The 12,487-nt window shown below is 29.9% G+C and overlaps 1 protein-coding gene across 1 annotated transcript; it reads left to right on the forward strand.

Moving 5' to 3' along the window:
* The first annotated feature begins 3,391 nt into the window (after positions 1–3,391).
* LOC116769613 (toll-like receptor 7) lies at positions 3,392–7,690 on the forward strand. Its single transcript, XM_032660751.2, has one exon. The coding sequence runs from the start codon at positions 3,587–3,589 to the stop codon at positions 7,439–7,441; it is 3,855 nt and encodes a 1,284-aa protein (XP_032516642.1). The 5' UTR covers positions 3,392–3,586; the 3' UTR covers positions 7,442–7,690.
* The last annotated feature ends 4,797 nt before the right edge of the window (positions 7,691–12,487 follow it).

Raw genomic sequence — 12,487 nt, forward strand, 5'->3', positions numbered from 1 at the left:
GGTGACAAATTCAAACATTGCAATATCGGTGAAAATGTGCAAATAACTGTAAGCTAACCAAACTATTAATAGCCTCCAAAGGCGCTTACTTACTATTTGTCATTATACCTTAAGTGTAGTATTATTACTTAGTAATACAACGTTGCAGTACTTAAGATGAAGCCCACATAGTTTTTAAAGTTATATAATTATCTTTAAATATTTTAGTTTATATATAGTTTTGTATTTTAAATCTATAGTTATTCATTTCAAATATTTTGGTAAAACTTTAAATATTTTTTTATCTATGTAACAATTACACTATTAAACTCAAATTGCTCTCTCATAACTTCAAAACTAGCAATAAAAAGAATATTCAATTGATTACACTTTTTATATTTCAAAACAACTTTTAATGAGAAATAGCAATAAAGCCGAATTAAGTCCTAAATAAATAAATAACAAAAAATCTTTCGATTCATCCATAAAATATTCAAACAGAATTACAGTTGTTTTATTTGTTTTAAATTTTTTGTGATATAGTTGTATTTATTTTCGTTATTGGAATATAAAAGAGAAAAATTGTTATAATCACTATAATTATACTTTATAATTGCATATGAAGAGCAATATTAAAACACTAATGATTAAAAATTCGCTTTTATATAAGTCCTATATCAAACAAAGAACACGGAATATATGCAATTAAATTGAAGAAAGTTTTAATGAATGTTTGATCGGAAATTGAGTAAATAAACCACGACAACGTACGCTATTACAGTATTTGATTTCTAAACTTTGCACAAAATAATTTTAATGTAGTCAATTATATATAAATAAGATATCTTTACCGGTTTACCATAAAAATATGTTTTTTAAAGTCTTTTAGCAACGTAAATATTATTATTTAATATAATGAACTAAATTTTGTGACGGAAATTAATGCCCATATATTAATTCACAACATTTACATAAATATGCACCTGAAAATTGTGTTGCTGTGACAACAAATATTTGCAGTAATTAGATGTGTCGAGTTCTTGACATGGTTAAAACTGCTTACAATAGCTGCATTGCAATTGTCAAGCAAAATTAAGAGCAGGTCATAAGCTTACAGAGAAATCCAGTGGGGTTTTTCAAGTAATCGTTATACATACTTTATGTAACAAGCTTAAAATTCTTCAAAATGACAAGCCTAGTATTATTTTTTTAGGCAACAATGTTTGATTTCATTGGCGAATCATAAAAAAACTATTGATTTGTACAACTTGTATCGGGTAACACACCACACTAGGTGTCCCACTGAACCGATTTTGCTTAATCAACATTCGAATTGGAACTATTCGAAGTGATTGAAGCGAGAACTCGAGTTGACGAGCAATCTTCCAGTAATATCCTTCGTGGGAACTCAATTACAATATGCTCATGCTTTAATTTGTTCGCGTAGTGCTTACTTTAGCTTGTGCCTTTGTTAAGATTTGGATAACATCATTGTTTGTGAATGAAAGTCTGCTTGTAATCTAAAATAGAAAGTCATGAAACATTTTGTATTTTTTTTTTTACTAGATTGGATAAACTTATATATGTTATTGGTATACGTTTTATTTATTTAAATAAAATTTAATTGCGCTTTTGTTTATTCAATCTTATTATAAATTTCGTGATTACTTGCTCAAACAAAAAATTTATAAGTTTCAGTTTCAAAGAAAATTTATTCTGATTTTGAAACAATACTAGTTTGAACATTCTTTCTGTAGTACTTTAATTCAAGCGCATATTCAGTAATTATTCAAAGGAGATATGAAAGTTCATAATAGTGTTAGAATAATAATATAGTCGATGTAATTGTTAAGCGATCATTCTGTTTTCGTATAATATGCGGTCTACGAATCTTTAAAAAATATATTTATCACATTGTGTTACTTTCGCGTCAATATACTTAAAACACAATCATTTAATTTATAATTGTGATTTTTTTTTTGTATGAAAGAGTAAAAAATCCTTCCTTATTTTAAATCCAAAAAGAAAATATTGACTTTAATTTAAAGCACGAGTGCGTTATATGACATAAATATTTTTTTGTATTTAAATCTAAATAACATGAATGTAACGACAAATGTGAGTGACAAATATAAAAAAGTGCAAAAACAAAGCTATGTTTGTAATTTTAAGATTCAAAGGATAAGTATTAAAATAATTATAAATATACCAACTCTAAAAATACACCATGTTATATTTAAGTAACTGAGTTGAAGTATTCTTTACTTGAACAGAGCAATTTCAGGTAATAGGGAACCAAAGCGAATACAAGATGTGAAATTCTTTAACGAACTGACAAAGTAAATAGACCTAGCGATTTTCATGAGTTTGAAGCTAGATAGTCGTGTTAGTGAATTTTCATCAATAGCCCAAGCACGTTTCCTCAAACATTGTCGTAGGCTCTACATGTAGGAAAAAATACGGACAACTTTCCCAAAAGTGGGTAAAGTCATTTATCAAGCAAGCTCTGAGAACTCTTGACGTCCAAAAGTTTTATACAGGATGCCGAGCCAGAAGACATTAATATTAAGGATATCACACTACTTGAAGTGTTTTTAGGATGTCTTGCTGTTTTATCACTTAAGTGAGGAAATTTTCCTTTTATTATATCTCAGTTTTTGTATATGTCCACTGTGGAAAAAAGGGGTGCCTAAAGAAATGGTTGAAATAGTTAAGTATTAAAAAGTGTATATTTAACGTTTTGAGGTAAGTTAAATACTTGATGTTTCTTTGCTAAACATATCGAATACCTACTAGTAGACCCTAAATGGCAAAACGTGTCAAAAGAGGAAATTAAATTATCAACTCCCACTATCATCTCACCTTTTCCAACCAATACGAGATAATGGAATTTGAAACCCGAGTTCGACATCCTCTATTTCAAAATTCTCCACATAGGTCCGTTACTTTAGACAAAAATATGTGAAGGGGCACACGACATCAAATAAGCTTTATTTGGTATCCTAACCAAAATTTGTGTCTAGAGAATGCAATAAGAGGTGACAGAAAGATTAAAGGGTTCTCAAAAATACCTTTACACTACAATGTCCTAAAATGTTTCTTTATTTAAAGTTAAGTTAAATATTTACTAATAATATTAAAATATAATAATAAATACTAAGACAAATGTCTAAAATAAAAATCAAAATAAACAGTGTTTATTTATATAAATTGAACTTATAATTATTACTATTAAAAAAATAATTAGTTACTAATTTTAATAGTAAAGATTATATAATTGTAAGAGAGGCCGGTCGCGCAAGTGGCGCCATGCAACGTGTAACTATGAGGGGAAGATACGGTGGGGAAGCGAACATTCAGAGGGGCGGCTCAGAGCATACCATTTTCGCTCGCTACTACTGATGTCGAATCGCTTCGTCAGTTGGACACTAGCCGCTATGAGGATGGCACGCGCTCGCGTGGACATTGTCATTGTAATACGTATATCGCAACGTAAACATTACTGTTAAAGTGAACAAAGTGGATTGATTAATTAAATGCTGTGTTTTAAATATATTAAGTGAATCTATAAAATTAATAAGTGATCAGGAACAAATGTGTGAAGAAAATGTTTCACCTGCTAACTTTATTGTTAGTGATTTCGGGTGTAGTTGCCGCGCTAGTTACAAAAGGCTTAGATAATTGTAAAAAAGAATACAATGGGGAAAATGAAATAACTGTGTGTCACTTGAGAACTCTTGAGTCCAATGGATCGAATCTTGTATTGGCTTCCTCAGAAAGTACAAAAAGTTTATCAATTGAGTGTAACCAATTATTACTCTTTGAAAGTTACATAGAAGCGAACTATTTTCAAAGATTTGTTAATTTAGAAGAATTGACAATACGAAACTGTAAACTTATTCGTATACCGGGAAATGCGTTTGAGGGATTACGAAAAATAAAAAAAATATCTATTCGGTCAAAAAACCGAGAATGGAGCCCAAATAAAAATCTGGACCTTTCGCTTGGCACGTTTAACGGATTGCGGGAACTCCAAGTGCTTGATTTGGGGAAAAATAACCTAAAAAATATACCATCAGATATCTTCTGCCCCTTGGAAAACTTACAAACATTAAATTTGACAAACAATAGAATGAAAAGTATTGATCGTCTTGGGTTTGGAAAAAGCTGTGGGACTGGCTTGAGAAGTTTAGATATTAGCCAAAATGAACTAAAATCTCTTAGTGAGGAATCAGAAATATCGGGACTTCGTCATCTTCAAGAATTGAAACTGCAACATAATAATATTTCGGATATTTCAGATGAAATATTCAATGGATTAATCTCATTACGTATTTTAAATATATCTTATAACAACCTGCAGATAATACCCGAGGGCATATTCGCCAACACGAAGGAGTTGAGAGAAATCTATCTAAATAATAACCAGTTATTTGAATTAGCCAGAGGGGTTTTTCATCGATTAGAACAGCTGCTTGTGTTAGATTTATCGAATAATCAGCTTTCAAGTACACACATTGATGGTGGAACGTTTATTAGTCTTATTCGCTTAGTCATTTTGAATCTATCCAATAATGCCTTGACAAGGATAGATGGTAAGACATTTAAGGACTTATTCTTTTTACAAATATTAGATCTGAAAAACAACTCTATAGGTTATATTGAAGAGAACACCTTCCTTCCTTTGTATAATTTACACACTTTAAATTTAGCTGAAAACAGATTACATACAATTGATGAGTATCTGTTTAACGGCTTATTTGTTCTTAGTAAATTAAATTTAAATAATAATTTACTTATAAGTATAGATCCTAAGGCATTCAAAAACTGTTCCGATTTAAAAGAATTAGATTTAAGTTCTAACCAATTAACAGATGTCCCCAATGCTATATGGGAGTTATCTCTTTTAAAAACTCTGGATTTAGGAGAAAACCAGATATCTGATATAAAAAATGGGTCATTTAAAAATCTAGATCAACTTACAGGCTTGAGGTTGATTGACAACCAAATTGGAAATCTAAGTGTTGGTATGTTTTGGGATTTGCCAAATCTTCAAGTTTTGAACCTTGCTAAAAATAAAATACAATCTATAGAAAGGCGAAGTTTTGAACGCAATAAGCAATTGGAAGCTATTCGATTAGATGGCAATTTTATATCAGATATAAATGGCGTATTTGCAACCTTGTTAAGTTTACTTTGGCTTAACTTATCAGAGAACCATTTAGTTTGGTTTGATTATGCTTTTATACCCAGTAATCTAAAGTGGTTAGATGTGCATGGAAATTTTATTGAATATTTAGGTAACTATTATAAAATTCAGGATGAAATTCGTATAAAAACCTTAGACGTAAGCCATAACCGAATCCTTGAAATTTCTCCGTTAGCAATCCCTAATAGTGTTGAATTGTTATTTATAAACAATAATCACATAAACAATATCCAAGTAAATACATTTATGGAGAAACGCAATCTTACTAGAGTTGATATTTACGCAAATGAGATATCACATTTAGATATCAACAGCCTCCGGTTATCACCGTTCCCCTTAAACAAGTCGCTGCCGGAATTCTATGTTGGAGGAAATCCGTTTGATTGCGATTGTTCAATGGAGTGGTTGCCTTTAATTAATAATATGACTTCAACAAGACAATACCCAAGAATCATGGATCTCGAAAATGTCCTTTGCAAAATGACACATACGAGAGGTGTTTCTCATATTCCTTTAAGTACTTTAAAATCCACAGATTTTTTGTGCACATATGAAACACATTGTTTTACACTCTGTCATTGTTGTGATTATGTAGCTTGTGATTGTCAAATGACTTGTCCCAATAACTGTTCTTGTTACCACGACCCAACTTGGCACACAAATGTAGTTGATTGTTCTAGCCAAACGGTTGCTGAAATACCCGACAAAATACCTATGGACGCAACCGAGGTTTATTTAGATGGAAATAACTTTAAAGAATTGCAGAATTATGCGTTTATAGGCAGAAAAAACATGAGATCACTTTATGTAAATTCAAGTGAAATTGAAAATATTCATAATAGAACATTCGCTGGCTTATCTTCCCTTGTCATATTGAACCTGGCAAATAATAAGTTGAGTCATCTTTATGGCTACGAATTCGAACATTTGACACAACTAAAAGAATTGTATTTACAAAACAATTTTATTACTTACATTAAAAACACAACGTTTTCTATGCTAATGTCTTTGAAAATATTGAGATTAGATGGAAATAGGTTAGTTGATTTTTTCATTTGGGATTTAACTATTAATAAAAAACTGCATAGCATTGCAATAGGTAATAATATGTGGTCTTGTAAATGTAGATATTTACAAAAATTTACCGCTTATATTGCAGAAAACGTTCTTAAAATATCAGATATTTCTGACGTATGGTGTTCAAATGTAGGAAACAAATATCCGCAAAAAAAGGAATTAAATATTAATGGCACCATTTGTAGCGATTATTATTCTAGTGATTCAGGTATAAATAACCTGATAATTTATAACTATATTCCTATGATAGTAACATCATTTACAGGATTTTTGCTAATTCTACTTACCATGCTTATTTTATTTCTGTTTAGAGATACAATTCGCTTATGGTTTTATACCAATTGTGGATTGCGATTTTTTCCATTCATTGGAGCTTATGATGGCACTGATAAGTTATATGATGGATATATATTATATAGTCCCAAAGATGATGACTTCGTCATACAAACATTAGCCGGAGAGTTGGAAAATGGAAATCCACAATACCACCTTTGTTTACATTACCGCGATATACCTCAACATGGTGCTGCTTATATGCAGTACACTTTACCACTTCCCGAAGCTGCGAAAGCCTCTAAGAGAATAATTCTTATATTAACGAGAAATTTCCTAGAAACTGAATGGTCTCGTTTTGAATTCAGACAATCTTTACATGATATACTCAAATCTCGAATTTGTACTTTAATTATAATTCAAGAGAGTTCAATTTTAACTGACGCAGAATGTGACCCTGACTTAAGACCATATATAAAAACAAGTTTAAGAATAAAATGGGGGCAAAATAAATTTTGGGATAAGTTAAAATACGCCATGCCGGATAAAAATTACAAATCTAAATCATCCAGCTACAGAAGCAATATAAATTCATTCACTATGAGGGGCGGTATGCAAAATGGAACCATGCGTTCGTTTTCTTTTACTGAAAAAATAAAAGAACCCAGTGACGTTGTTTCTGCTACACCTGAGTATATGGAAAGTCGATCGCATCATCCCAACTCTGCATATTCAACAGATGGTAGGCCGCCATCTGATCATATTTATTCGTCAATAGATTCAGATTACTCATCTTTAGAATTAGGTGGGAATAATCCGGGTAGAAGACGCGAGTTCAGACACTGGCCTCCTCCTCCTCCTTTAATTGATACACAATATTCAGGCCAAGCTTATCTTGTCTAGTCTACGCTTCTTTGTGTGCATAAAATATTTTAGTCAAAGCTTCCTGTGTACATTGTAACTAATCGCGCTTTACCAAATAATTAAGATTTAAATCTATTTTTGTAATTTCTAGCTATGTTGGTGTAAATAAATTCTATAAGACTGCTGTAGTATATGTGAATTTGTATATAGAATGTAAATAAATGTCCATATTAAGTCACAGTATACCTATTTATATACTTTAATAAAGCCATTGTGATAATTTTTGCATATATTATTTTCTTTTTTATTTCCTTTCCTACACTGAATAAAATGCTGTTAAGTTCCGAGTATACCATTTATTATATAAAAATTTAAATTTTATTTCCTATAATAAAGGATCATTAAATATTTTGCCGTTTGCTTTATTTGAACTTTTAATACACCACAATAAATGATAATTTACATAACCTGAATATACTTAATCAAATAATAGCAAAGCTGATTTTGAACTGTAAATAACATATCTCTTATGTTGAAATATTAAAGAAGAAAAACCACCTAAATCCACAAGAGAATGACAGCACAGAACGTGATCAGACTACGGTCAGCTAAGCCGAAGCAGTTCATATCATAATCACAAGGTAAGGGCGCTCGTTGAATTTTAAACAAAAACTTTTATCAATTTACAAAGGAACCGCGCTATCTTAGATGTAATATAAATAATGGTATTCGTAAATGAGCAAAGTGCTTTAAACCATTATTAGGATTTATGTATTCGTGGCTACTACTTTCTTGAAAAATATGATAGTACTCACTCATTATGAAACCACGCAAATATTTCTTTATTAAATGAAGAAAAATTAATTATTTAATAAATAATTTATTCTACAACCAAACACTATTTTTATATCTTTCTAACGAATTTTAAGTAACAAAAGTAGTAGTCTTGTCCCCAGGCGACCATAATCATCCGACCTATATATAAAATGGAATCTTAATTGAAGCATCCTTAGAACAGCAATGGACAATATTATTTTCATTGATATATATATATATATATATGAGAACGGTAATACTACTGTGAACTAACTAATCCGCTTACATAAATCAGTTTACGTTAAACTTAAACATAATTCCTCTAACTTTTAATTAACGTTTCACAATGTACAAAATTTATGAATGATAACATTTACTTTACTACAAAGATAATACTTATGATCTAATTTTTAAATTGAAAAATAACAATATTTACATTATATCCAAATTTAATTTATAATCTTAAGCAACTAACTCTTGTCTGATGAAGTGCCAATATATATGTAGCACTAAAAGTCATTATAGTCCTAAACAACGGAATGTATACGACTACTTAAAAAAAATACATTATTATTTCTAGCTTACCTACTGGCAACCCACGTCATGTTATATCCAAAAAGAAATTTCGAAATATTTCGTATACCTAACGAATACCTAAAATCATTACGAAATTAGTCATTTTTGCATAGTTAAGTGACACGCGTACAAATGGACACCTATATATAAAATTTTGGTTACATATGTATCAATATCAATGGGATATCAGCGTAGCTCTGTAATATAACGAAGATCCATAATTGATCTCAATTCAAATAAACTCTCATATACGTATTACGAAAGCAATTCATCAAGCCTTCATTCATTAGTTACTTTTAATAACCTCTACAATTACACAATGAACCAACACTTCATTAAATTGTCAATCACACGGTAATGAAGCTTCTTTTTAATGTAATCGACCTCGTTACATAATAATATATTCGTATCTCACGTCTCATTGTTGTGTGAAAATAGAAATCAATTTAATGTTTGTGTAAGACTTCATTAAATTTCATTTAACTTGGAGAATCATTTATTTATATTCACAAAACGGGTGAGTGACAGACATATATTTTATAAACGCACATAATGAACGAATGTCCCCAAAGTTATAAAGTGTTACTTAAAATTATAATAAAAACTGTTTATCACAACCAAAGCTTTTCTCAGCGTAGACGTTTCTCGGAAGTTAATATTTAAAAACACATTCTTAATGTCCAACGTTACACAGTAATAAAAATTCTAAAATATGTAACCATGATGACCTCACGGGCAAATGGATAATTTTGTGACATAAAAATGGGTCATATCACGGAATAGGGTGCCTTTTGTTTGCCCTGTGTCAATTTCTTTGTTTGACTGAGGGAGAGTTTACCGTTGTACCTGGAAAGGAGACGTAATAAATTTCAAAAGTGTGGACAGACCCTTACGGATATAAGATATTAAGTTTTATCTTTTATGAGTAAATTAAAATTTTAAAACACGTTCTCAGCCACATGTGTAATGTATTAAGCTAAGAATGAAAAAAAGGTATTGGAATGAGAACTCGAATATAATATTGAATCTGCATAAACTATAAAAAAATCTTTAATACAACAAATAAAATAATAACGGCTAAAGTAAACAGTTTGAAGTGTGTAAAGAAATGTCTCCACGGTTTAAAGATTCCTATTTACAACAATTTATGTACTAAAACAATGTTCGGCGTCATTTGCTGGTAGTTTGAGCTTAATTACTATATTATCACCCACGTTTTCCTTTTTTCGGGAGGAACTATTACTTTTAATCACGCTTTGTTGAACAAGTGAAGTGGCATATTTGACAATGAAATTTGTTCATTCAAATTTATTGGCCTGCCTTATAAAAATATTTTACTTTCAGATCGTTGCACATTATTCAAATGTTGCCGTTGTTATTTCTCTAAAACACTAATGAAATTATAAATTTCGATTAAAGAGCCTAATTTTATTTTAATCGCCATTTTAGTCTATATGCTTTCATTAATTATTGAATTTAAATAATTTACCTAGGTTATACTAGAATAAATAATATAAATTCATTTTACTTGGGAATTATTATTATAGCTGCTTTGAGTAAGACAGAGGCTTTGTTATAGTTTTCTAAGGCACAGATTAAAAGTACTAGATATGATAGATAATAACACAAGGTACAAACTCAAATACATCAGCTGTTTTTATAAGTGGGCAGGGTTGTTGGCAATTCTTTAGAGATGGGTTCTCAAAAGAGATATGTCAACAAAAGATTATTATTGCAAGTGTCTCGGCTTGTATAAACACGTTTGACAAATTGAGCTCTGATCTGAAGGTAGGGATAAACCAACGAGAAATTGGTAGCTATTCATATTTTAAATAGTTGTATAATGTTTTTTTTTATATATTTTAATATAAATTGAATTTGTTGCAAAACGATTTTAAAATATGAAAAAAGTACGCAAGTCATCAAAAACACATATAAGAATTAGACAAATTTAAATATTATGAAAATGAGCAGGCAACTGACAAATAGTAATTTAATTATTCATTTGATATTATTTCTATTCTTTTTCTAATGAATTCCTTTATTTTGTAACAATAGTCAAAGAAATGACTCAGATCTCTTTATTCGAAGTTATCGTGTGAAAATCATCGAAACTACTCTAGCAGTGTGGGACGGACGAGGCGTGTAATTTAATACTTTCTACCGCAATAAACGTAGCATTTACAAAAATAATTACACGGTCGCTGCTCATCTGACTGACTTCTTTGACAGCTCAATATTCATTTGGCGAAACATTTGAATTATAAACATTGATATAATGGGTATATCTTCAATATCATTAATATATAATTCGATATGCCTTTTAGTATCGTATATTCCAATTAATTTCCTATCACTAGATAATTTTTCATAGTGCAGGTTGGATTAATTCAAAATTATGTTATCCCGTAAAACATGTTTATGTTGTCAACTATGTCATTACAAGATGTTTTGATATATTTTGCAAAATAATTGTTTTATTTGCTAAAAAATATAGTATAAAACATAGTTAAATCTTTTATGCAAAGTATGTGTATTCCGGCAACATTAGACGGATAAAAACAGTCAAGTATCACATAATGTACAATCAGTTAGCAGGGAAGACACAAAACAAACGGGGAGCTAAAAAATGCATATTTCGTGGTCTGTTTATGTAAATTAATTCATAATAAATATTTTGATTCCATGCTAACGAGTAGTTGAAGTCGGACGACGCTCGTTCGACACTCGTTAGGGCTGAATGCGACGTCGCATTATCATAATACTGTTATTTATTGCAAAGACATATTATTTTGTATTTAATGTTTTGAATTATAGTTTAATATATAGGATTGTAAGGGGTATACCATAGGGATATTCGGATCTTTGTCTGTTTTAGTTTACTTAGCTAAACTTGAAGAAAGTATTTATAATATTAATTAATCATTAATTTTGTTCTGTACTAGTTAATATTCATGTTACTTTATCAAATAACTTTTCAAAATAACTAGCTTTAAGATAATATAGGCTACAAGGTTTAGTTCTACCAAGTTTATTGTTAAATTTTCTAAATTTCTAATACCAACCAGCTATTATATTGGGAAGGGCGAAGACAATAATTACTGTCAGCTCAAGGTAAGTATTAGAATATTATTGTTAGTTCAGTTTATGTTTTTATAATTATTTGAAAAGTCTCTAAGGTTTAATTAATAAATATAAATTTATTATGAACTTTACACATTAAGATAGCTTAATAAAATTAAGCAGACAGTTATAAGCATCAGCTTTAGAAATCTTTTTATTGTACAAGTCTGTCTATCTCAAGAAGTTTTTTGGGGCCCTTATTTTGAAACAATATTGAATATAAAATTTCACTACTTTAAGTCGAAAATGGAATTCAATAAAACTATTATACCACTGTTATAGTTTCTTCCTTTTTTATAAAATATTTCTTCTCTTCTATAAATTTATTTACTTTAACTTTCCAAAAAATAAATAACCTACCCTATATTAAGGTGGATATCAAGAAGAATATCTGTCAGCCATATCGATCCGTAACGTCCGGCGGCATCAATCATGCTGTTCAAACATCGGACCCATTATATTGGACAAACACATGAATGACTATTCTAACTTCTGTTGGACTTGTTGATCTTTGGAAGTATAGTAAAAGTAGATTTTGAGAATGGGTTTCATGATAGGTACTGAAACTAT

The sequence above is a fragment of the Danaus plexippus genome, chromosome 14, assembly GCF_018135715.1.
Source record: "Danaus plexippus chromosome 14, MEX_DaPlex, whole genome shotgun sequence".
Classification (NCBI taxonomy): domain Eukaryota; kingdom Metazoa; phylum Arthropoda; class Insecta; order Lepidoptera; family Nymphalidae; genus Danaus; species Danaus plexippus.

Coding starts and splice junctions, on each gene's coding strand:
- LOC116769613 (XM_032660751.2), top strand. CDS start 3,587: ATGTTTCACCTGCTAACTTTATTGTTAGTGATTTCGGGTGTAGTTGCC.